Genomic DNA, 26131 nt, shown 5'->3' with positions numbered 1-26131 from the left:
TTTCCCCTCAGAGGCTACATGCTCCATGACAGCAGCCTTTAGCTCTGATTTCATCATGTGTACTCAGGGAGAGTCCGAGCCTCCTATCCTGCTCAGAGTGAATACACCTTTCATGTTTGAAAAATGAGTAAATTGGCTATAAATACTTATAAAGAAAGACATATCCTATCACATGGTAAACTGGTCTTGATGGATTTAGGTGTTTTGTTTTGTTTTTTAATATTGTCTCCTAAGCCATCCTTTATTTTAAAAAGTTCCAACGTTGGTGCCTTAGTGGAGGAAAGAGGATTCCATGAAGAGTTTGCATATCCCAGTTCTTAAGATAAAGTTATTTTAGTTGCAAGCAACCAAAGTTGTTCTCCGAAATTAAAAAGAGGAGTGTTTTGGAGAGGAAAGGGGGTGACTCAGAACCCAGTGGGAAGGGAAACTCATGTCTCAAGAGGGGCCAGGGAGCTGTGTTTCCATTCCTTTCCTCCTTGGTTTCTGTCTATGCTCCTTGGCATTCTTCCTCTCTGTAGAGAGACCTCCCCTGCTATGGTGTGGACACATCTCAAAATGACCACCCCATGCCATGCACACTCATCTGTCCACACAGCACTTTGTGGACAAGACAGGATATTAAGAAGAGTTTGTATCTTCTCCACTTGAGACTGATCGGCACCTTAAATTCTGATTTCAAGTCCCTTCCTTCCTCCCTCCAGAAAAGATTATGACCCTCAGCTTGGGCCAGGTCTCCCCGCCGCTGAATTGGGTGTGGGCAGAGATAAGCCCATGGAGAAAAGTATGTACGTTCTGTGGGGTCTCAGCACGATGGCTGGATGGGTGTGGGAAGTGAGTCGGGAAAAGGTGTGTGGCCAAGTAAATAACCTTTGCTCACCTTTCCCTTTGTTCAACATTGTCTTGAATTATCTGCTTCTACTTGGAACAGTCTTTTAAGCCAATGTCAATTCCCTCATCTACAAAGTAGGGAATTGCATGGGAGGTTTCAACATTTCCTTGAAGTGCTAACATAACACATTTTATAATTATTTTAGTTGATTGGCTGGCTTGCCTCACTAAAAGTTATCAGCAATTCTGATGGTCTCAGAATAATGCATCTGGCTTCACTTCAGGGAGGAATATAGGAGAAACATAGGCATAAAGTTAAGGAGGCTGAGTGAATCCCAGATTTCCTCTGAGTGAAGAGGCTATTGTTGAAATAATTTTTGGAACTTTGTTGACATTTGAAAACCTTGAGCGAGCTACACTTTTCCCCATTTTTTCCTTTATTTTGTGGTCTTGAAAAGAAAGAGTTCCTTTCCATTTTCAAATTTTTAAAAATGTTGCTGTTATTCCTGCCACATCAGATTGCAATTCTTCCCATCAGCTAGTATGCCTTTAGTCATGGGTTCTTGTTTTTACCACTGTCTGTGTCCAGCTGATGAAAATTACTCAAATTGAAGTCTTGTCTTAATCAACTAATATTACACCATAATTTAGTTTTAGTCATTGTTTATAAGAATCTTTGAAGCATCCTTTTGAAGACAATTTAGTCAACTCAGAGTATTCCAGGGCCTGGCTATAGAATGTAGCCCTTTCGATTTAGAAGTTCTGAGTATAGCAACTTGGAAAACCCAAGGAGGTAATAGTAGCTGCTTAGCTGGCCAGGCCATTGGATTCCACAGTGATCCTCCTTCTCTTCCTGTACAAATCGGTCATTGCCTTCCCTGCCAAAGCAAGTCTCTCTCAAGAGTTCTGCCTTCCTCACTCTGCTACTTTTCTAAAGGGCCTTGAGAATAAAATGTCATTGTTTGCCACTCTTCAAAGTAACAGTTGCCATCAAAATGTTAGGTTCCAGTCATCTGTGCCCATATAAACATTGGCTTCACGTTGCGTCAGTTATGGGGTTTTTGACCACGTAACATCGGTGAACAAGTATTCTTCTATGGTCATTAATTAAATCATTGTTTATAGTCTCAGATTGTTATAGTATGGAGGCAGCATAACATTTTTCATCTCAAGTGACATGAGGTCCAGAGGGGCCCCCCCTTACATACTTTCTCCCTGAGTCAGCCAAGTTCTTCAGTGAAATGAAGCATTAGCATTCGAGGACCAAAACAGACCCAGGGAGAGCCCAGGGGAGTCCACGGAAAAGCCTGTTGGCTGGCTGGCCAGAGTGACTCAGGAGTTGTATGGCCAGCACCTATCTTTTCCCCAGGTTGGTGGCCAAGGACCCACTATCAGTGCATTTCTTCTTGCTAGGAAGTCTGGTAGCCATGGAGACAGTTCTCAGCCAGTGAACCTCAGACACTGTCCCTTGAAAATGGGTTCCTGGGGATTTTCCTACCCCTTGCAGGAGTTCTATGCCTTGTCCAATCTACTAGCAAAAACCAGAGAGGCCTGGAGCTCATCGGTTTGTTTCATTTTATGCATAACTAGGTCCTATCTTGAGGGAACCAGCCCTAATGAGGCAAAGCAGCAAAGCATTTTAAATACATTAAAACAATCATTGCCACTGTAGAACGGCTTGTGGAATTTAAAGCTCTGCTTTCACACTATTGGATAAACAAGTGAACTGGGGAAGCAGAAAAGAGGGACTGACTAGCCCCAATATTCCATAAAGCCATGATGACCTTCTCTAATGTTCAGTGTGCCAAGATTTTAAATAAGCACTGCCTGATTCTCCTTCAAAAAATCACGGAGAAGGGAGTGTTTTCCAGCTGTGCAAATAAAGAAGGACCTCTGTGTTTGGGTTCTCAACCAATCAGTCATCGTTAGGTCGAATGGAAATGCCACACGAGGCTCTCTCGGTTGTCTGCTCAGCTTGTCCCTTTTTGATGGGTTAATGGTCATTTTCTCCTCATTTGAAAGAATTGGTGGGCTGAGCCCTCCTTAGGAGTTCATACCCACAGTCTTTTCCATCAGTAAATTCTTAATTTCACTCTACCTTTCCAACTATCTTGTTCTCTAACAGATAAATTTATGAGGCCAGAATGGTTATCAGTGGAGTTTAGGGAAAAATGGAAATTAAAGCTTTTTGCCATTTTGAAACAGGTGTGAGAAGGCAAAAATGTCATTCAGATACATTTATGTAATTCTTTTTAAAAAATTTTACGCCTTTTGACCAATGTCTTCCTAATTCCCCTCTTAAACACACACACACCCCTGGTAACCACCATTCTACTCTTTGATTCTACACATTTTGCCTTTTTAGATTCCATATAAATTCCACTTATAAGTGATACAAAATAGTATTAGTCTTACTTCATTGCACATACCTCATTTAGCATGGTGGTCTCAGTGTCCATGTTGTCCCCATGGCAGGATTTTCTTCTTTCTCGTGGCTCAATAATATTCCATGGTGTACATTCTATAGAACATGAAGATTGGAGTGGAGAAGATAATGGTGATGAAGCTGAAGACAGAGCTATGTTTTTGGTTACAGCTAAACATGATGAACTGCTTACTCAGTGGCAGGTAGAATGTCAAGTATGTTCGTGTATTACCTCTTTTGACCTCTTAATAAGCTTTAGGAGGTACATGAGCAGGAAACAGATCTGGAGAGACTGGCACCTTGCCCCAGGTGAGCAGCCAGGAGGTGACAGAGCCAGGATTCAAGCCCAGCAGATCCAAAGCCTGAGCTTAACTCTTCACCAGGTTGTGAGGTGGCCTCTCTCTGGGGTGAAGATAGTCCCTTTTCATGGAAGACTCTTGCCTGTTTCCCATAATATAGAGGAATCTAGAAAATGGAATTTAGAGATTGAGGCAAGACTTTAATATGTCATAGCTAATAAAGGCTGGATGAGGATTTATACCCAGCCTGTGTGTCCCAGAAGTGGTCCTGCCTCAGTCTGTGTAGGTATGTAGTCCAATTCTTGACAAAAATGTCAAGAACAAATAGGGACTTTCAGGCTCTGAAAGGAGATGAGGCAGGGGGAGTTGGCTCATCAGTAGAGCTGCAAACAAGCCAACTTTCCTAGCTCTACCATGTGATCCTTCAAATTATTTTTTCTAACATTCAATTTGAAATTAAAAGTGTAATATTATTCACAAAGGAAAGGTTTGCTCCTAAATATAAGGTTTGGGGCTGATTCTGACAGCTTCACTCTTGGGAGTGATGCTCACAGAGGCAGCTGGGCTCCCTGCCCTGGGGGGCATTCTCTCCCAGTGAGTTCTTTCCAATTCACTGAACATGTACCCCCCAGCACTCAGGGCCAGCAGACCCCTTGTTTGGTCTTTGTGAGAGACAAGGAATTGTGGAGACAGAAAGCTGTTTGTAAAACTGTACATTTTTTTTTTTTACAGAAATAAGTAGTATGTGCTGTTGACAGGGAGGAGGAAGATGGAATACTGCAAGGGTCTTCCAAGAACACTGCTCTTCCCTTAGGGAATGCACACGAGGTCACACCATTCACCTCACTGCCCACCTGATTGCCCAGGCAAGACTGAAGTCTGAGTATGAGCTTGCTTATCTTCAGCTTGTCTTATTTAAGAGGGAGAAAGCCTTTGAAAAGATCCAACAGGAGCAGTGGCCATCACATCAAAGGCAGAAAGAGGACCTGGGTGTGTGAGGTGCATGTCCAGGGTCTCCCATGAGATGCAGACTTGTGGGGCCCTCGGCTCTGGCATCACTGCAGAGCTGGGTATTGAATGATGTGCTGATGGAGCATCTCACACAGAGGCATCTTTTAGATGAGGGCCCTTAAAAAATCTCCAAGTGAGGGTGCCAAAATCTCAGAAACACAAAGTACCAGGGTGCCTGTGGTTGATCGCATGAGTAGTTATAACCCAGAGTTCACAGAAGGCTCTGCAAGGGAATAAGGTAAATAAATTGATGTTATGTAGAAAAATGAGCAGACCACTTGTAATAGATGGCTAATTTCAGCATTAATTAGTCCTTGGTAATTACCAAACGATTGCTGATTCTGTTTTCTTACATAATATATGAAGTCCAAAAAGGCACATTACAGAAGAGAATAAACATTCAAGGGCTAGATTTTAAAAGAAATATGAGTGAAGGAAGGGGGCAAGTGGCCATTCCAGAGAATTCAAAGGGAAAAGAAGGGAAGCACCTACTGTTATGGCCAAAGTGTCCAGCCCTCAGGGACTTCCTGTTATCCATCAAAAGGTACATTTGTTAACTAAAACTTCTATGAAAACATTTAAAAACAAAAAAGAGCCTTTCAGAAAAGTTGTAGGTTTTAATGGATTGGGGCTAGATGATAAATTTGCATTAAGCTTTGCCATGTACATTATTAATAGTATTTTTATAATTTCAGCTTTTCTTGCTATTCATACATCTGCATCCCTGGTGTTTATGTATTGAGATATAAGTCAGAACTGTGACCGGGTTTTCAGTAGATCTTTGGTACTATTTATTGAACATTTCCCAAGAGCTTCAGGGGAGAACCACACCTTTCCCATCCCCATCCTCAACCTTCTCAGCCACTCAGACACAAACAGCCCATGACGGGTGCCTTCCTGGGGCAGGACCGCTAAACCACTGTGCCTGACCCTTCCCATTACAGGGAGAGGCAGTGTCTTCTGTGGTTAAGAGCAATGACTTTGGAGTCTGATGAACCTAGATTTGAATTGATCCAGGAAAAATTACTGAGCTATTTCTTCTCTATACAGTAAGCACACAAGTTGGGCTCTTGTGTGTCCCAGGTGCACAGAGGCAAGGTGAATCACATTCAGACCTTGTGAATGTCTCTGCATTACTATTGGCTCCCCCAGACCCTTGTGCCTGGTTCTGGGAATGCCACTCTGGACAAGATAGGCAGCGGCTTTCTGTAACATGCCGTGGAGCTAATATTCCAGTGAAAGAAAGCCAAGTAAACAAAGAAAGTGAAGGTGGGATGCAGTGGGAGGAATTAATCCCAGCAGCTGAGCTCTGAAAGATAACGGAAGCCAGCCATGGCAAAACTGGATAAAAGATGTGCAGGGCAGAGGGGACTGCAAGTGCAAAGGCCTGGGGGTGGGGTAGGGGGATGAGCATGGCCTGTGAGAGGAAGAAAAAGGCCAGTGAGCTGAAGCAGTGAGAAAGGGTGGGAGCACAGAAGGGGTTCGGCCACCCAGGTGGGCAGGGGCCAGTTAAGGGAGAGTCTTCATACTCAGGGTAAGAAATTTGGATTTTATTCTAACTCTCAACAAAAGGCGTTTTAGGATTTTAAGCAAAGAGGTGGTGATCTGCTTTATATTTTCAGACGATCCCTCAGACTGCCTTGAGGAGCCTAGCTAACAGGGAGAGGTGCACGGAGGCTCTGGGAAAGAGACAGTGGAATCCTGGGGTCAGCTAGAAGCAATGCAGATGGGAAAGAGGAATTTCAATATATTTTAGAGGTAGGGCCAGAGGAACATGCCATTGGATTAGCTATGGGGTGGGGTGAGGAAATGATGACTATCAAAGATAATTCTTATGTTTTTGGCCTAATTGGGTAGTGGCGCCATTTGCTAAGATGGGGAGGACCCACCAGGGAAGGAATGGGTTTGGACAGGGAAATCAGGAGTTGGCTTTGGACAAGTTGAGTCTGAGAATCCTGTTCCTCATCCCCATGGAGGTGTCAGGTATACAGTTGGCTATGGGTCTGTAGCTCTGGGGAGAAGCCAGCTCTTCAGAACTCTGAGTGTGATAAGCAAGGCCAAGTGAGGATGGTGTCCCAGTTCAGTCTCCTTCCAAATGGGTGATTGTGTTTCCTTCCTACTCTCCCCCATGTAATGATCTGTCTCTCCCATCCTCCTCCGTACATTCATTCCCTTTCTTCTCTTGGCCCTATTTTGGAAAACCTAAATCAGGGATTTTTACTGTTGGCTTTGAGCATGAGAATGAAAATGCAGACAACCAAGAAAAATTCCTTCTAAGAGATGCTGCCTTCAGTGCATATTTGGTGCAGGATCCCCAATAGAATTGCTCTACATGATGAATTGTTCACCCATGTATCCTGATGGTCCAGAACCTCCAGCTCTTTCCTCCTCTACCATGGCAACATCTATCTTGGCTTGTCCTCTGTGCCTTGTTTTTGGCTGTAAGACCTTCCTTCAGAGCCTAAGATTTACCTACTAGCAAAGTGATGAAATGTTTTCTTGCTGATTCAGACACTGGTTGCAGCTGCTGTGCATGAAGGCGTGATAACGATGAATGCTCCCCTTCACCCAGCAACACTTTGAAACTTGCCTTTCCCACCTTACCTCCAAGAAGAGGCCACCTGGAAGCCTTACAAGAGCACTAACCCAGATGGATGTCCCTAACTATAGTGCCTAGCCTCAGAGGGAGTGCCAAGGTGCAAATGGGCCCCCTCCCAGGTCACCAGCTAGAACAGGCACTCAGTGCCTGTTCCTTTGGGGCCCTGTTTCCCATGGCCCCAGACGGGAGTGACAATGCATGTTAATTAGCAGTGTGCAGAGCTGTCATCAGGAAGCCAGAAACCACATGGTCCCAACCTGGTTTGGGGTTGGCACAGCAAATTCAAACCAGCTGGCCTTTGTTTGGAAATGCCCTGGGAGGGTCCTGCCCCTTTCTGGACAACAGAAGGGCTGGCATTTCCTTACCCAGAGCACGCTTTTAGACAAGAGGCTCTACAAACACTATAGCAAGTGCTGTGACAGATCTGGCTTCAGAGGCACCTATATCCTTCTCTGATTTGCTGGCAAGTAGGACATGGCATGAGCTTAGTTCTAAGGGTCCTTATTTCATGGGAAGGAAACATGAGCTCCATCCATACAGTGTCTCCCTTATTAAAATCCTCCCAAGACTCCCTGCCTGGAGGATAAAATCTGAACTCCTTCCCAAGGTCCTTACGTGACAGTCCTGCTCATCTCTGACTTACAGCATCTGATTTCCAGCCTCTCTCCCCCAGTTCCTTACTCCAGCTATTCTGAGCAATTTTCAGCTCCTAGAAGAAGCCTGACTTGGGCCTTCTTACTCATACTTTACTCACATTTTGCTGGATACACTGTTCCTCTGGCTAACCGGCACTCATCCTTTGGGGGTCAGCTTCACTGACCCTTCCTCAGGGTAGCTGGGTTTGATAGGCTCTCCCTGCTGTGTTTTTTAGCATAATATTGATGGTGCTATTTTGCAGTTGTCTGTTTCCTCAGACCTGCCAGGCCCCAGGAGGCGGGGGCTGTGCTCATCTCGTTAATCCCTGCTTCCCCACTCCAAGGCACCAGGAAAGCCTTCAATGAATGAATGAGAGCCCCCCACCCTACCTCACCAGGGATCCAGATCTTGCTCAGTTCATGTCTGCCCTTCTAACACCTGACCCATTGTGAAGCCAATGGGACCTTACGCTGAAGAGGAACTCAAGATCAAAACGGTGTCCCCATCCACAAGATGATAGCACGTTTAGGACTTTTTCTGTTACTTAGAAACCCCGTCAACCCAGCATATTCAAAAGGCAGGTCTGGTAACCACATGAGGGGTGTGAGCTGGAGTTTCCGCCTCAGACACACAAAGGGCAAAAAATTCTGTAGGAGCAAAAGGCACAGATGAAGAGATTCCTAAGCATGGGTCCGCCTTTGGTATTCATTTGCTGCCTGATACCTGTGAGAACATGGGCGAAACACTTCTCTATAGTCTGCCTTGAGCACCTTACCTTTATCGTGGACACAGTTATGTCCACTTCATCATGTTGTCAAAAATAAATGAGACAAAGCTTATCAGCTGTTCAGCAGATTTTGTGCCCCTTCAAATTAATTGTGGCTAGTGTTTATTACAGTTATAAAAATGAGATGGCCTTTAAATTTTGTGGTTCATAGTTTTCCCATTGGAAATAAACCCACTCAACTAAACAAAAACAAACAAGCAAAAAAAGTTGCAGAATGGCTGTAAAGAGGACTCTCCCTTCCTGACAGAGAAGGTGTAGGTGTATGTGTAAGTGTATGTGTATATGTGTATGTATTAAAAAAAAAAAAAAAGTCTGGGAGGACATTCTCTAGAGGGTGAGCAGGGGCTTCCCCTGAGAGGTGGGTTTATGGTTGACCTTACTATTATTCCTTCTGCTTGATTATATTTTCAAGATCCCATGAGCACATTACTCATGAAGTGGGTGACGTAGAAAGGAGATACAATGTTTAGAAAGGATAGAAAAAGAAACAAAAGAAGGTGACTAGATGCAGAGGCTGTTACTAACCTTGGTTGTCTCTTGGCAGGATTTTTCACCCAGATCTCCACCTTGGCTGATGTACAGGAAAATGTCATGGAATACCTACACGTACTGAGCCGGCCCAAAGTCATCGATCAAGAGCACGACGTGGTATGGACTGAAGCTTACATCGACAGCACTGTGAGTCCCCAGGGCCCTTGGGGGTGGCCAGAGGTATTCTTCTGTTAATTCCAGAAGACCATGTTAACCTTAAAAATAAAACTGTCAGTTATTTTACTAGCCAAAATGGATTTATTTAGGAATAGCAAAGAATTGCAATCCAGGGCAAGCATGCTACAGTAAAACTATAGGCAAGTGCAACAAACAAAAGGAAGGGATGTTATTTTATGGAAGAAGGAGAAAGTTAGAAGGGTTGTTTTGAACAAAAATCTTCTGGAATCCCAGAGGTCAAGGCAATGATGGCTTCCCGTTGGCTGAGTACAAGAGTGCTTCATTTCTTGTAGAAGATGCAATATACATCTTTTCCTTTGGAGGCCTTTTCCTTTGGAGGTAATTGATGCTTCTTTTCTGTTGAGGATACTTCTGTTGGGTCTGTCATTGACAATGCTTCCCACCAGCCTCCCTTTCTAGCATCCCAGTCCACTTTAGTGAGGTTTCCCTTTTTTGATTTTTATCTATCACTCTTCCTCCTCCATAATGGAGCTCGATGACATTTTCCTTTGTTGTACGGTTTGTGTTGGTCCTCTTAAGAAGCAAGGTTGGTGAAAAATCATAATATCAGAATGTCACAGGCACTTTGGGAAAGAGTATGGTCGGCACAGAGATGTCGCTTTTAAGCTGTGTCTCCTCTCATTACTTTGTTTTCCTTCTCTGTGTGCAAATTCTGTCCGTAGCCATGATTATGGGCATGTTAGAGTCAGTCCTCGCCATCTGAGAGGTGCGGTCCCAGTGATGAATTTTGGGGGCTCAACTTGGGAAGGTGACCAAAGTTCAGTTCCAGCAGTGAATTGGAGCCATGGGAGAGGCCACAGATGCATTTTCTTCCCATAGACAAATGAAAATATGCTTCAGGGATGGTTATATAGGCAATGGATTGATGTCAGAACTCTGGCCGTGAGCTCATTCTAAAGCCAAATCCCAAGCAAAAGAATCTGATGCTGAATTAGCAAAAAAGGAGGAGCTTTGCCAATCATCAGGCAGTGGCTCAATGGCTGGGTTTTTTGTGTAATTTCAGGGTGATTTTTCATAGTGATAATGAGTCTCATGGGAGTGGTGTTTTTCATTTATTGATAGTAAATGTTCTCACGGGGCCTCTCTCCCATCGTTTTTGTTGGGATTAACATCACATTAATCACTGTAACCCAGACACAGCCATCCTCCAGAGTGATCTCAATGGCTACGGTGGGCCGGCTTTTCCCTCCATGAGCTCTCTCACACTGGCTGCCTTCTGGCAGCTGCAGGCAAATGCAGGGCAGGAGCAGCATGTAGGAACCTATCTTAGGGGACACCACAGCAGCCTCCCCTACCTCATCCCACAGGACACAGTGGGATCACAGAAATATGAGCTGGATACCCCTTCCTGGGAGAAATGCCCTGCATAGAGATGGGTGTTAAGCTGAAAAACCCTGTTGGATTGCTAGGGAGACCTGGGCCTTTTATCATCTTCCTAGTCTGACCCCAGGTTTGCTTAGAATCTTGGCAATGAAATGAACGAGCTGCCCCATTTATGTGGGCACCATACTAATAGTAATGGCCATAAGATCAGCATGGGTGGGTGCACCTCTTCTTATGTGTGGCTGTGTAAAGCAGGAAAACCAGATATGAAGAGGAGCAGTGAAACTAGCCAAGAATGAATTGAACTAGTCACCCAGTGGTTTTGTGTACAAACCCTAAATAGCCACTTTGATCAAGCATTTTATTTGTTTTATCAGTTTAAGACATATAAAACAGAGCCTCTGTCATTAAAACATAGTAGTACCAGCACCTGGAGAGACAGACAGGTCAATAGAATAGGAGGTTTAAAAAAGGGGATCCAAATCCGTATAGAAATTCAGTAGAGATAAAGGTGGCATCTCAGATCAGTGGGGTTAAGATGATCTTCATAATAAATCCTTTTGAGAAAGCTAGATGGCCATTTTAGGAAAAGATAAAATTAGTTCTATTCATCAGGTCATGCCCAAGAAAGAAATCTAGGTGAAATCCAGGTGCCAAGCAGTCAAAACTTTAAAAAACTAAGCCATACAAGCACTAGAACAAAACCTGGGTGAATCCCTCTATGACCTGGGTTCAGAGAAAATCTCTCTAACAATGACTCTAAAATCCAAATGCAATGAAAAGAAACATAAATAAATTTGACTCCTTAAACACAAAACAAAGTGAAGACCAACTTTCGTAAGTTAAAAACCACAGTAAGCGAAGTCAAAGGCATGAGGTAACATGGGAAAAAATATTTGCAACGTAGAGCATGCATAAGTCATTAATAATCCTAATATATAAAGAACTTTTTAAAATCAAAGGCAAAATCTTAAAATTCCTGTAGAAAAAGAATTGAGCAAAAGACATAAGCAGACAATTCACAAAAATAATAAAAACAGCTTTTTGACAAATGAAAGATGTATGGCTTCGCTCATAGAAAGAAAAGAAAAATGAAAATTATACTCTAGTGAAATACAATTTCACACCTATCAGGGTGACTAAAATTAAAAGCCTAACTGCGCACTTGATAAAGACTATGGGAGAAAGGACACTCATGGGTCACGTGTGGAAGACAGAATGGGGTAATATCTATGATGGGGAATTTGCAGTTACACTCTGATCCAGCAATTCCACATCTAGGAGTGAACTCTGAAGATGACCCTCCAATAGTAAGAAAATACAGATGAAAAAACAGGCTTGTTTTTTCATGTCATTTCAAAATATTGCAAGTTACTTAAATACCCAAACATCGCAGATTATGATAAAACTGTGGTACAGATACATCATGGATCTTAATATTAAAAACAAGAATGAAGATGACTTATTTCTATTGTTTGATATAGAGTGAATACCAGAATATATTGCTAAGTAAGAAAAACAAAATGTAGGAGTATAAATAGAGTGCCACCTGTTGTATAAGAAAGAAGAGGAAGTAAAATGTGCATGTACCTGCTTCTTTTTATAAAAAGAAACATAGCCAGGATAAACTGGAAACCAGTGGAATCCGTTACCTATGAGAAGTGGGAGGAAGGACAGAGGAGGAGATAGTGAAGGGAGTGAGATGCCTCTGGATACACCTTTTTGCATAGATTGGACTTTTGAAAGCAGTTTGTTGTTCTATGCACTCAAAAATTAAAATTGACAAGAATGGGGGGGGGGAACTAATAGCAAATGCAAACAGAACCAAATGAATCCAACTGCATTTCAAATGAACTACAAAAATTATCAAGAAAGGAAGAAAAAGCAGTAAACCTTTGAATATAGTAGTTATGCACAATATTAAATGTTGAACATGTAGTCCTTTGACTATCCTGAGTCTAAGTGGGAGAGAGAATGGGAAATAAATATTTTTAAAGATTTTATTTATTTATTCATGAGAGAGGGGGGAGAGCAGAGACACAGGCAGAGGGAGAAGCAGGCTCCACACAGGGAGCCCAACGTGGGACTCGATCCTGGGTCTCCAGGATCACGCCCTGGGCAGAAGGTGGTGCTAAACTGCTGAGCCACCTCGGCTGCCCTGGGAAATAAATTTTAAACTCCTTATGGTGTCATTTGGAGTAACATGGGTCTAGCAATTCTGAATCTATTTTGAGAGTATGATAGGATTGAGCAAATGTGTAAATAAGACGAAGCAGACACCTGTGGGATGAGACTGGATGGGAGGTATCAGAATGAGACCATAACTCTGTCCTTTGAAAAGGCCTAGAAGCAGTGGCACCCCAGTAGCAATGAGCACATCTGGAACCCAAACCCCAGCTTCTAAAAACCATTCCCCATTAAAAGAAACCAGGGTTCCTTAGAGAAATTGTTAATTCCAGGGCTAGGGCTGGGAAGATGCCCCTCTCCCTCCCAAAAAGCCTGGAATTTTTTTTAGGATTTTATTTATTCATGAGAGACACACAGAGAGAGGCAGAGACATAGAGGGAGAAGTAGGCTCTCTATGGGAAGCCTGATGTGGGACTCGATCCCAGCACCCAGGATCACGTTCTGAGCCAAAGGCAGACACTCAATCACTGGCCGCCCAGGCATCCCAAGCCTGGAATATTTTATGCCAGAAACTAAGAAGTACTTAAGAAACAGAAGTCAGTATGAAAGAACCCTCACTGGTCAACTCTGGGACAGTTTGAACCTCAAAATAAACATGACAGTAATGGATTATAACCTGTGAAATAAAACAGATATCTATATGTTCTTTCAGATAGTGAAGAGATAAACAAATCTCAAAGGAATGAACTAAAGAGGTAATGAGATAGGTGGTCAGGGGTGCAGTGTACAGTGGACTGCTGACTTAGTAAATGTGCAGGGTGTCATGGAGATGGAAAAGCACCACTTTCTAGCCATTTTGGGAAAGACTGTTTAGAGCAAAGGTCATCAGTGGATGCTAAACTAATGGGAAGATTTGGAACAGGTTATTTTCATTGTCTCAAAGACCTTCCCCATAGATTTTTGAGTAGATATATGGGGGAAAAGTAGTATCTGCACAGTAGGAGAATCCAGACAAAAGCTAGAGTGGGTCATCTAAATTAGTGTCACTAATGAGAAGCAAATGTGCATGACGTGCTTCTGGAAGAGGACACATCCCACTTAATGGAGTATTCCATTGGGTATATGTAACCTGAAGGTCATGGAAGAGGATGAAGCTTAGTATTAATATGATGCCTTGCTTTTGATCATATTAATCACCTAAATCAATTGTTTTAGATTTACTAAATCATATACACACATGCACATATTATACGTGCATACATATACTTATCTATGAAGGGCAGTTAAGAGCTAAGGAGAACCCATCACTACTCCAGCTTTTCCACTAAAGAATTCTCAACAGCAGAGGCAAAGTAAGGGTCTGGGAGCAGCTCTGAACATGCCATTTTAGAGGAAATGTCTTTGATGTCTTGTGCTTTATCTTCAATATTCTATGAAATTTGCATTCTGTTCCATAATCATTGTTACTTACTTTAAAATAAAATGATGCTCTAAGTGGCTCATAATTGAGTAAAATGGTATGGCAAGATAACAGAGCTCATTTATTCCACCTCTTCAAGAATCCTTTGATATACATAAAACTCGCCCCCCAGACTATGTTTGTCCCTGAAATGAATAATAGCTCAACACCTCCTTTATGCTTTCCCAGCTTCTGTTATATCTTTGCAAATAGCACGGATAAATAATTCCCCTCGTACAATGTTCTCAGAGTCCTTTCTCATCTTGGTGGTGCTGAGAAACCTGCTGAGTCAGGGAAGGCACTGCGCTTTCCATCTTCCTTCTTTCTAGGCCTGTTCAGTGAGGACAGGCAGCTGCTGCTCCAACGGATTCTTCTCTGGCCAGGAAGCAACAATCTCCTCAAAGTCTTTATCTGGGCCTGGATCTGGCCAGGTCAAGGACAAAGGTCTCCTGTTGTTTGTGTGGATTCAAAATAGGATTTGTATCCTGAACTCATCTGCGGAATCTAAATTCTGAGCTGAACCCATCCACTTTGGAACCCTCCACAAGATGAATGGGTTTGGGGAGGGACCAGCAATTGCAAGTTTATGACCATCCTGACAATTCTGGACAGTCCCAAGCCAGCATTTTCCTAATATGTCCCACCTTGCAATAATGAAAGACACTAAATTCTGAAGCACTTAACATTGACCCTATTTTCATAATGTCCTGGTTTAGCAATGGCAGCTTTGGATTTTTTTAATATTTAAGCATTTACAATCTACCTGAGTTTATTAATTGAGCGCATTGAATTCAGAGTTAGAATAGCCTCAGCTTCAATTCCGTGTCTATACCATGCGAGCTACAAGACCATAAGCAAGTCACTTAGGTTCTTTGAGTGCTATTTTCTTCATTTACAGCATGGGAATAAAGCCTGCCTTCCAGGGTTGACACGAAGGATTAAATGTCTGTGCATGGTGAGAACACAGTAAATAATACCTTCTCCAACCTCAGGAACTCAGTGTGAATTTTTCTCCTTGTCTGCGGGGAGTTTTGGAAGTCCTCTCCTTTTTTGACCTGGGTCTCACATAGTAACTACAGTATGGCTTAAACCATTTTGATAATAGAATCTGGCACTTGGATATAATGAGTACCTTGGAAGCACTATTCCTCTAGAGATGCACATTAAGCCCTTGGAATTTACTTTGCTCTAATTACCTATTGTGGACAGGGCACTAATGTGTGGGACTAGTGCCTAGGGTCACGGTCCCCAAGAAGGACTGGTGGGCGTGCTGCACCATCCCATCAGAGCCCCCATAGCCTCACAGAGGTAAGTACTGGCCAGTTGCCCAAGGAAAGGAAATATGGTAGGAGCCTTCTTAATTACCTGCCATGTAAAGGACTTGGTACCTCTCTGCCCTAACACAGTTCATGCCTATTGCTCAAGGCACACTGGATGTTGGATCTGAAAGGCCATGCTGGTACCAGAAGTTGATCTACGACTGTTCCAAGTTGAGTTTCAAGCTTACTCAAAGTTAATTGTCTTCATACTTAGACTTCCCAAACCTGTTGATGCCAGCTGTTATTTTATCATAATTGTATAAGTTAATTAAATATTATTGGAAACAGTAACTTATGACTGTTAAAGGAAAGTTGTTACTTCTGTAGACATGTAAATGAATGTATTGAAAAGACTAAAGAAAATTGCTAAAAATTACTAGTGTCTTAACTATGGGCAAAGCATCTGTAAGACTAGGGAGGACAGCTTTCCATGCATTCAGAGGAAATTGATACTTAGCCTTTCTTTCTTCCTTCCTTCTGTTATTCCTCCCTTCCTTCCTTCTTCCCTCCCTATCTCCCTCCCTCCTTCTCCTTCCTTCCTTCCTTCCTTCCTTCCTTCCTTCCTTCCTTCCTTCCTTTCTTTTTGATAAGGGTAGTTTACCTTGATGTGTTTGTTCCAGTGGAAGGTGATATGGAAGGTCCAGTGCAGGGTTAGTATGTGCTTCTTGTCTTATTGCCTTTTGATAGCCTTTAGGAGATATAGGCTCTGTGGACAATGACCTTACCAGACACAGAGAGGAGAGCCACCACTTGGTGTGTGCATAGTTTTGATTTCTAGCTAGAACTACCAATGTGCTCTTGTGACACGGGTCAGCATACTGGGACCCTGTGTTAGTTTTTATTGCTGTGTAACAGCAGCTTAAAGTAACACAAATGTATTATCTCAGGGTTCCTGTGGGTCAGGAATCTGAGCACAAGTTAGCTAAGACTCTCAGCTCAGGGTCTTACGAAGCTGCAGTTATGTGTTGGCCACACTGCTGTTCTCATCTGCAGCTCAGGGCCCCCTTCCAGGCTCATTCAGATTGTTGGCAGAATTCAGTCCCTTGAACTGGGGACTGAGGTTCCCATTTTCTTGCTTGCTATCACCTAGGGATTGCTCTTAGCTACTAGAACTCCATGTTCCTGCCACATGACTGATGACAGGCAGTCACACCATGGTGTTTGCTTTCTTCCAGACCAGCAAAAGTGCATCCCTCTAAAGCTTCACCTGCTTTTAAAAGCTTCTTTGATTAGGTCAAGCCCACCCAGGATAATCTGTCTTTTCATTAATTCAGTCAAGTGATAGTAACCTGATCATGCTAGTGACACCCCATCATATTCATAGTCAAGGGGAGGGGAATTTAAGGGTCATGTACCTACTGAGGCAGAAATCTTGGGAGCTGTTTTGGAATCCTACATATTGCAACAGCCTCTGTCCATGTGCTATGGTCTGAGAGGGAAAGATAATGCCATAAAGAAATACAAAGACCACCTCCTCTTCCCTGCAAATTCTCTGTTAAGAGCAAGTCTCCAGGCAGCCATGTCTGCTCTTCATCGTAACACTGCTACTTACCACTGATGCCTCTAGGAGCCTGATTCTCCTTGTGACATTGTAGTCTGAAAGTGGCTTTCAATTTGTTTCTTGGAATCAGAAGACTTGTAACACTGCTGATTTATGTATTCTTATGTATGTGTTATGTATTATTTATAGTATTATTTATAGTACTCTACCAAATACTAAAGGGGTAGGTATTTGTCAATTATCTAGCAAATGTAGGTGCTTGATTCCACAAGTTTGCTTAACATGGTCTTAAAAGCCTTCCTTCTTTTTAATTATCTGATGGTTAAGGCAAAAGGAATTCCTGTTTGCTTGATTCATCGGTCATTACGGCTAAAGACCCACAGCAACAAATATAATTATGTAATTGATTTAATACTTAAATGAATAGCTTAAAATGACCCGTGAGTATCGTACTTTCCCTTTTTATTAATTACATATTGATTCATACGTTTCTGAGTCTGGACAAGCTGAAGATAAAAGTTTGTATAGGCTAAATATAGATTCTTGTACGTGAGTCAAGGATTGCATTTAACTAAGTCTGATGTAGACGTGGGACTAACAATATTTTCCTTTCAGGGCCCATCCTCCCCGCCTAGTATTACCAGTCTGATTAAATATTCTGTTTCCTGGCTGGCTGTTCTATTCAATTTGCTTTCCTGGTGAAGCCCAAATAAATGAATTAATGTTAACAACGTTAATTATGTTTAATCTAATAAGATCTCGTGTATTAATTGACAAAACAGCAAACACCAGAATTCTGAAATTCATGGGCTTCTTATCTGAATACAAGTTGTGCACAGTCATTATCTCTTAGGTGCAGAGCAAAAAATCATTAACAATGGAATTTGTTCCATTTTGCAAGCAAATGACTTGTGCTTTCCAGTTGGGACTTAATCATCTCCGGAATGCTACCCAACTTGCTGTGCAGGGTAGGACCTGCATTAAACCTAGGAAGCATCAGCATCCCTGATCAACTCCTCCAGGGGAGTTTACACAGATCATGGTGACACACAGAAGGGAAGCAAAGAAGTCTTTTAGAAACAGTGGGAATGTGACCATTTAAAATAATGAGAATTCATTACCAAGCCCTGCTGCCCCTCCCTGATGCTGGTAATGCAATTCAGAATGCAATTTGTAGGAACTTTCAAACCAATTTAGTTGTATTTGCAAATTGGACGTGTATCCTTCCTCCTCACCCCCCACTAAGTCCAACTTGGAGAAAATGCTTTGCATTTGATAAATTGCACATTTGTTTCAGTTTCCCATCTAGGAATGGTACCTAGGCCATTTAGGAGTCATTTGGGTGATTGCTTTAAGCTACAGTATCTTACTGCCTAGAAGCAATTACTCAGGGGGTTGAAGCCATCATAAGGAACTTGTTGGGGCTTGGAAACTGAATTTACAGTATTTTCCCAAGACACCGTTGCATATCAAAGAAGTTCAAATCGTCAAAACAAAAAGACACACGTATAGAGAAACATAAACCATCCTGCTGGGTCGTGGAACAGAGAATGCCATCTGCATTACATGGCATGGAGGAAACTGATTACGTTGGGACCTCTATTTCATAGCAGATGGGTTCATTAAATTTAATAGCCTCCAGAGCCTTTAGAAACCGTGTTAAAAACATGTGGAGCATGCTGTGACACTTCACTTCTGCCCCTGCAGTCATTATAACTCTGGCACAGACTATAAATATTATAGTACTTTATTTCCATTGAAACAGATTACTGTTATAATTATTTTTTTTGCCAGGAGATGGTGATGTTAAAAAGACTGCATTCCTGATTTCTGGTACCATTTATATTTATCCAAATATTTTCCTTTTCCATTTGATTCTAGATTTCTCTACTAAATAGTGGGGGTTCTAGCTCAACTTTTTTTTTTCCTTTGAGTTCATGTTATAAAACTATGAATTGAAACTGTAAAAATATCTTCAGGAAAGATGTTTAATACATTATGGATGACTATAAACTAATAGAAAAGCTTAGGGCTGAAAATAAAAAATAGATTTCTAGAGGTTTTTTTTTTTAGATATTTAGATTTATGGTTGTTTCTGCTACTATAGTATATTAATTTGTAACTGTCTCTAATGAAAGGACAAAGCCTCTAGAAATAGATAAGACCTTATGGAAATGGATAAGACCATTAAGCCTGAATAATCATTTAGAGCAATAGATTATTCAGTATTCTTTGTTTATAAGTGACAGAACTCAACTCAAAGTAGTAAAGGTCAAAATGAGAATTTGTGGACTCTTGGAACCAAAATATCTATGTAGTTCTGTCTTGAGGCGTGATTAGCTTCAGGAATCACTCCCATGTTTTCAACTTCCGATTAATCCTACGAGTTCCTCGATTTCTTGGCTTAGTTCCCAGACAGGCAGTTTCCCACTCTACAGAGTAGCAAACATGACCTCTAACATCTGCCAGCTTTCATTGTTTTATACCCTTGATTTCTCCCTTTCTCTTCCAGCATCTATATCAAATCCATAATAGTCCTGTTTGGGTTGCAACCACATTCTGAGAGGGTAGGTGGAGCTAATTGATGGCTGGAATCTCACAGAGTGAGGAAGAAACCAGTCCCAAAAGTCTTTGATACTGGGAGGGCTGTAAAGTAACAGAGTCCTGCATAGAACTTGTTTATAGAACCCAAAACTAATCCATGCCCAAGATTGTGTTTTCCATCATATGATATTCATTATGGTACCATGTTTTTTAAGCAGTGGAGCTCATTATCTAGTAAAATGTTCCCATGGACACTTGGTGTATAAAACTTAGAGAAGCAGAGCTACTCTGGTGGATGTGGGGAGTGGGATCATGGAGCCCCAGTTACTAGGCCACCTCCTGAATGCCTAGGGAAGCTCCGAAGCACTTTTTTGCTTCCCCTTGGCATTGCAGTGCCTAGACAGTATTCTGAGTAATCAGTGAGTCAACCTCTGAGAATGGCAAAATGGGATTCTCTGCTGTGGATTATCTGCTGTGCCCCTAAGTTTATAGCAAGGTAAAGTGCATTGAGCCAGAAGGATGGCTGTGGGGATTGGGAGGTTGTGACCATAATTGTATTAGGAAACCAAATTTCCTGTGCTTTTTCCTTCAAATATCTGTATTTTTTTTATGTTCTCTGGAGACCAGTTCTCTTGACAAACCTCATTCATGGGTGAAACATGGTCTCCAAGTCCTGCCTAACATGATGTCCCAGTTCAAAGCCACCAGAGATGTTTTTGTCTCTGAATTCAGTTCTGAGAAAATTATATAACTTACTCTAGCCTGCCATCCCATTTAGGTCATATGTGTACCACTTTGCCAATCAGCTGTGTCTGGGGAAAGGTCATATGATGGAAATAGATCAGCCCAGGGCTATGGATCACAGATTCTGTAAGAAATAGGTATGAGCAGGAGGAGATGACCAGAGTCTAGAGGAGGTGGCATTTCTGGACCTCTGTTTTTCTACCCAAGGCTTCTATAAGTTGCATCCCCAGCTGGGTTCTAATACTAACTCTTAGAATCATGACTTTCTTTTAGCTCCAGTTGCTCCAACAAGTATCCCCCAGTCCTCTCCCTGCCTCCCATACCTTGACATTGCCCTTTCTTCACCCATCCATCTGCTACATAGGGATTAGAAATCCCTCTCCCTTTTGCCTTCTGAGATCTGAGGGAGGTATTTTGGCCACCACAACTAGATCTGTGCTGCTTTTCCCCCCTAATGGCCCAGATATTTGGGCAACTTAGATTCTCAGAGCTGATTCTCATGCTCTGACCTGGTTTAAACTAAAATGAATGCATTCCTCTTATTACCAGCATGAAGAACAATTAAAATAATCCCAGAGAATCAGCCTGTGGTTTGATATCAACTGCCAGTTTCTCTTCTCTTGCTGTACACAGAATTTTCTCCATATAAAAGATTTAATTCTGCTACTCTCGTTCCATAAGGATGGCTGTGTCAATTATAAATGAATTGCCTATGAGACCATGGCTCAGAGATACCAGAGATGAGAGTATTTCACCTAACTGGGCTCTTCAGCTGCTTCTATTGAAATATGGCAGAGGACCATTCTTTTACCTCTTCTTGGCTCTCAAAGATCATTACTTCCTGGCTTTTCACACCTGTTTGTGAGTCCTATAGCAACTGGGGGCTCCTTCAGCATTATGTTTCTAATGATACGTTCTACTGTTAAATATCTAAACCAAGCAGGGCACTCAGTGCCTCCAGGAATATTCTTTTCTGTTCTGAACAAAGAAAGGGAAAACAAAGACATGGTTTATTTGGGCAAAAGGAACATGTTTTCAAATCAGTTTCCCTTGTGTTTAGTCAAAAAGTCTGGAACATCAACATCTTTGCTGGTTGATGGAAACAGTTATTAAATGCTCTTATAACTGATTTCTCTTGTGAATTGATCAAACTGCTGGTGACCTGAGATAAAGCAGGAGCAGGTGCTCATCTCTATCTCTTTCTCTCTCACTTAGCACGCTGTTGAGGAGCATTTGTTTCTGATTGTGAAAGATCCTTCCTTTGAGAACAGATTCAAAGGCACTGCTTGTTCATCATTTCACTTCCCATGGTATTCTAAGAAGGGATCCGTGGGCAGGAGTGGCCTCACACTTTACAGGACCATCCTGAGGCTTAGATGACTTTTTCTGTCTTCCTCAGAAGAACATTTCAAGGCCCAGCTTGAAAGTGCTTCACAATCAGTCAAGCTATATTAAGTACTAACTAGTGAGTTAGAGTATCTAAAATGTAGATAGACTCACCAAAACCCAGGGGAACCTATATTTGAATCACTTGATAACCCTATCCATATTTACCTCTCAGTCTACTCTTTGAACCTGGCTTTTTTTTTTTTTTTTTTTGAACCTGGCTTTTCTCCATTCAGTCCAACCTTACCCAACCCACAAATTTATATATAGTCTTAAGATTTTTTTTTCCCTACCTAGCACATGTTCCCTCTGGGAGAAGCAGCCTCTTCCTCTCACCCCATCTGAGAGTCTCTGGGCTTATCCTTTGCCTTCAGTTCCATCACTGTCTCCTCTGGGAATCACCCCCTGATCTCTTCAGATCCACACCCAGTCTTGAACGGGGTTCTCATGATATGTTCTTAAGGCATTTTGCATCATTCTGGAGTCTTGTTCTATTTCAAAAATTCCATTTTTTAAATTTCACTGAACCATAAATTCCTTGTGGAGATGAATGATATTCGTTCACTCTGATATCTTCAGTGTAAGGTTGGGCACACAGTAGGTGCTCAAGAAAGACTTGGGTGTATTAGTTTCATAGAATCAGACATCTCAAGGTTGGAGAGCATCTAACAATATCTATGTTTTCTAGATGTTAGGTAAGAATGGCGTCATTTCCAACATTTCATTGAGCCTGCTTGCTCAAGGCCATGTTTGTTATATATATGATAAGTGGATTCACCTTCACCGTATGACTGGGATTGTCTTTCAGGTACTCAGCACCACCAACCCAAGGGACAATTCACCACATTCATCAGAAAGGTCTGAATTCCGGTATTCATGCTTTGAGGAGCTAGTGTAATGGCATTCTGAATGGGAAAGGTAGTTTCATATCAGCTATGTCATTGTTAAGATAAAATTGATGATAGGTTTGCTATATACATTTCCTTGCCACAGAACTCACCTACTGTTAAAATATAAGGGAAATTTTTTTAAAAGACCTTGGCACTGTCGCAATCCTGTCTGGTTGCTGGGTATATAATTGGCATTCAGGAAATCCTTAAAAAGAATCCTTTACATTTGTTTTTCATTTCCTGGCTTTCAACATACTTTCCTGATATTGTCTCTAAGTATCTTATCGTGCAACAGAGCTCCACCATTGCTGACCACTCTCCCAATGTCAACACATCAGCCATGCTAGTCACTTTTTTTTTTTGCTTGAGCACTCCCAAACTTTATCCTTCCTGGGGCTTTTGAACATGTTTCACCTTCTGAATTGGCCTCCCTCTCTGCTCCTTTATTGAGGGAGAGACTCTTTCCCATTTTCTATCTCAGCTAAAATTCTACCTGTCTTGTACCCATTAACTTTCATCTCCTATCCCAGTTGCTTTCCTTCATAGAAATTACTATAATTTGTAACTATTATAATTACTTCAGTTAAGCATTTTTATATTTCCCCTCTTTAAAAATTCTTCTTAGTCTGTCTTTCCAAAAATAGGATGAGGACTGTGGAAAAGTCTGCTGTGCAGACCTGCATCCTAGTACTGTGCCTGGCAGACCTGCATCCTAGTACTGTGCCACATACTTAATATTAACTCAGAGAAATGAAGTGGCTTGTTCTTCATCATACTCCAGTCTCTTTTTACTATTCACTAGAGCTTGTTTCTTTTACTCTACGCCATATTTCTCTTAAGAGTGTCCAATAAGACACCATGAATTAGGGAAGAAGTAGTACAGAATATTGGCTACAAAGTGGATGGTGATACCAAGGAGAGTTTAAAATACTATCCCCAAAATACAGCTGTCATAGTTGTCAAGTTCCGGTCTGAAGCAGCTGGTTTTTATAAATGCCAGCCTTATCTATTCAGTGGCAGTCACTGATTTTCGATGGAAGAACAGGGAACTTTTCAGTTGTGAACCAGATTTCTGCAATGTTCCCTTTCTATGCATATTGTTAACAGCAATATGTTGGGAAATGGATTGATTGCTTAAGGCATATTGTTTATACTACATTACTTAGGTCTGATGGAAAAGTTCCTAACGGTGGTTTTCTTGCTAAAGATATGGTCTATGGATGAAGAGTGGAATGTGATTTTTTTGGTAGGGCATCATCATAATTTAGGTGGACTCCAAAGAAATTTGATATTGGGAGAGGCTGGGAAAAATATTCAGGTCCATGGAGCTTCTTTAGCATTAACATTCAATTCTCCATCAAAATATAAATGCTGTCTGCTTTTAATTACCATCCTTATTCAGGCCAACTTAATTACTCTGGGCCAGACTGGAAAGGAAAATCCCCAGAAAGTCTGATATGATAGAATCGTAGTGTGTTTTCTGAAGAAGATGCTGAGAAATCCTTAATGAATTACTGTTTCAGTATAACTTTTGCAACAGAATACTAAGGAATGAGGGGGGGTGGAATCATAGATTTTTGGCAGCTGTTCACCATCATAGCACTTGACAATCTGCTTCTTATTTAGTTTTCTGTTATGTGAAAGCATGGAATTCTCAAGTTAAGAAATATTGATCACTGCATGACAATACATATGTAACAAAACTGTATTATGTTGAAAAAGCTCTCCTTTTAAAGTGAGATTTCTGACTTTATTTTGTTATTAAAATGCATGGGTCTTTTTACTCAGAAAATAATGTGGTTTTGTTAAACATACGTTATTTGAAGGTTAAAATAATCTTAATTTTAACTATTAATATTATTAAGAACAGATTTTCAACCAAGTACAGCTGAATGCAAACGAGGACAAGCTTGGAAAAGAAAATTGGTGGCTGGGAATGCAGATATGCATTGAGAGCTGTGTCTTGGCCACAGTGAATAGGTTCACAGCAGCCCTTTGCTATATTGGCAGAACCATACATTTTTGTAAGGTCTGTTGATTTCCCCAGACTTCATGGAATCTAGATCAAGTTTGTCAATTTCCCATTTGTCTTGCAATGATAATGCAACCTCAGGCTAAATTAGGAGCACTGAGGGTGTCTGGACTTCATGGCCCTCATATCCAGCTAGATTGCTCCTTTTATGTAGTGTCAGTAAATAGGACCTCTGGCCATCATTATTCTGGGAAGCTTTGAAACCAGATGTATGGTTATCTAGTTCATTTACCAAACACCTACTAAGCTGAGGGTCAGTCCCTGTGCTAGGCAACAGGGCCATCATTTCCAGCAAATACAGTCTAAGTCCCTGATGTGAACAATCCAAGCCAATTAGGTAATTTACAATTATTAGATTTCTTTTTTATAGCTATTGGTAGCTTCCCACATTTAGTGGCAAGGGCTGTATGTCATCTTTCTCACAGTCTTATTACCAGGTTATGGTGAAAACAAGTCTTAGACAAATTCTGCTATCCATGCAAGCATTTATTAGCAGCATACACAAAGGTCAACTGAGTGTTCTGAGAGCCCAAGGATGTCCCAGCTCTCTATCCTTTCAAATGTTCTGATGGAATCTTGTATCAGAACAAATATATTATTCACAGGAGTCAGTTAATCTGTTTGGAATCAGGTGGCTGAGAAGCATGAGTCAGCGACCAAGGGCAGCAAGTCTGTTGAACAGTGAGACCTGGCACATGATCTCCCTAGATGGAGGCTGCTGAGTTCCCAAAGCATTATGTGGGTTCATGCAGAGAAAGGCAGGGCCTCTGCAGTCTGTTGAACCAATCCACATAGAGTAGACATCTCCAATTTACCACCAAAGAACCCTTTCTAAGGCCATTCTTATGGTCGGAGTCTGTATTCCTGATTAAGGTGATTGACTACCTCTAAGATATAGATAAAAAATCAGCATATGCATTTATATATTATCTATGCTGAAATATTTTACAGTAAACTACCTACCACATAATAGCATTGTATACAGTTGACACTTGAATAATGCAGGATTAGAAGCACTAACCCCTGTGCAGTTGGGAATCTATGTATAACTCTTGATTCCACAAACCCCGCCCCCCAAAAAACTGCTACTGTTTACCAAAAGCCTTACAGGTAACTTAGTCAACTAATAGATATTTTATGTTATATGTATTATGTGCTATATTCTTACAATACAGTAAGCTAGAGAAAAGAAAATGTTATTAAGAAAACCATAAGGAAGATGAATTGACTGTATTCTACTGTACTTACCAAAAAATTTCCGCATGGAAGTGGACCCTTACAGTTCAAATCCATATTGTTCAAGGATCCACCGTACAATCAAGGTTTCTTCTTTGTGACATGGGAATAATAATGGTGCTGATCTCATAGATTGTGAGGATTAGAAAAAGATTATGTTGCTTAGCACCATGACATAGCAAGTGCTCCATGTAAATGCTCATCATTTTTATCTAGAAACTCAGAATAACATTATTTCTTGTTCCAGACACAGTCT

At 41.5% G+C, this 26131-nt stretch overlaps 1 protein-coding gene across 2 annotated transcripts in view; it reads left to right on the top strand.

Annotated features, from left to right (window-relative positions):
* CACNA2D3 (calcium voltage-gated channel auxiliary subunit alpha2delta 3) overlaps positions 1–26131 on the top strand; it is an 833608-nt gene that overhangs the window by 545249 nt on the left and 262228 nt on the right. For both annotated transcript variants that reach the window (XM_072720752.1, XM_072720750.1), the window contains exon 13: positions 9130–9263. In XM_072720752.1, coding sequence (XP_072576853.1) covers positions 9130–9263 — 134 coding nt within the window. The remainder of the gene's footprint in view (positions 1–9129; positions 9264–26131) is intronic.

The sequence above is a fragment of the Vulpes vulpes genome, chromosome 9, assembly GCF_048418805.1.
Source record: "Vulpes vulpes isolate BD-2025 chromosome 9, VulVul3, whole genome shotgun sequence".
NCBI lineage: Eukaryota > Metazoa > Chordata > Mammalia > Carnivora > Canidae > Vulpes > Vulpes vulpes.
The sequence above is the reverse complement of the archived record's forward strand: the minus strand, read 5'-3'. Positions and strand labels throughout refer to the sequence as shown.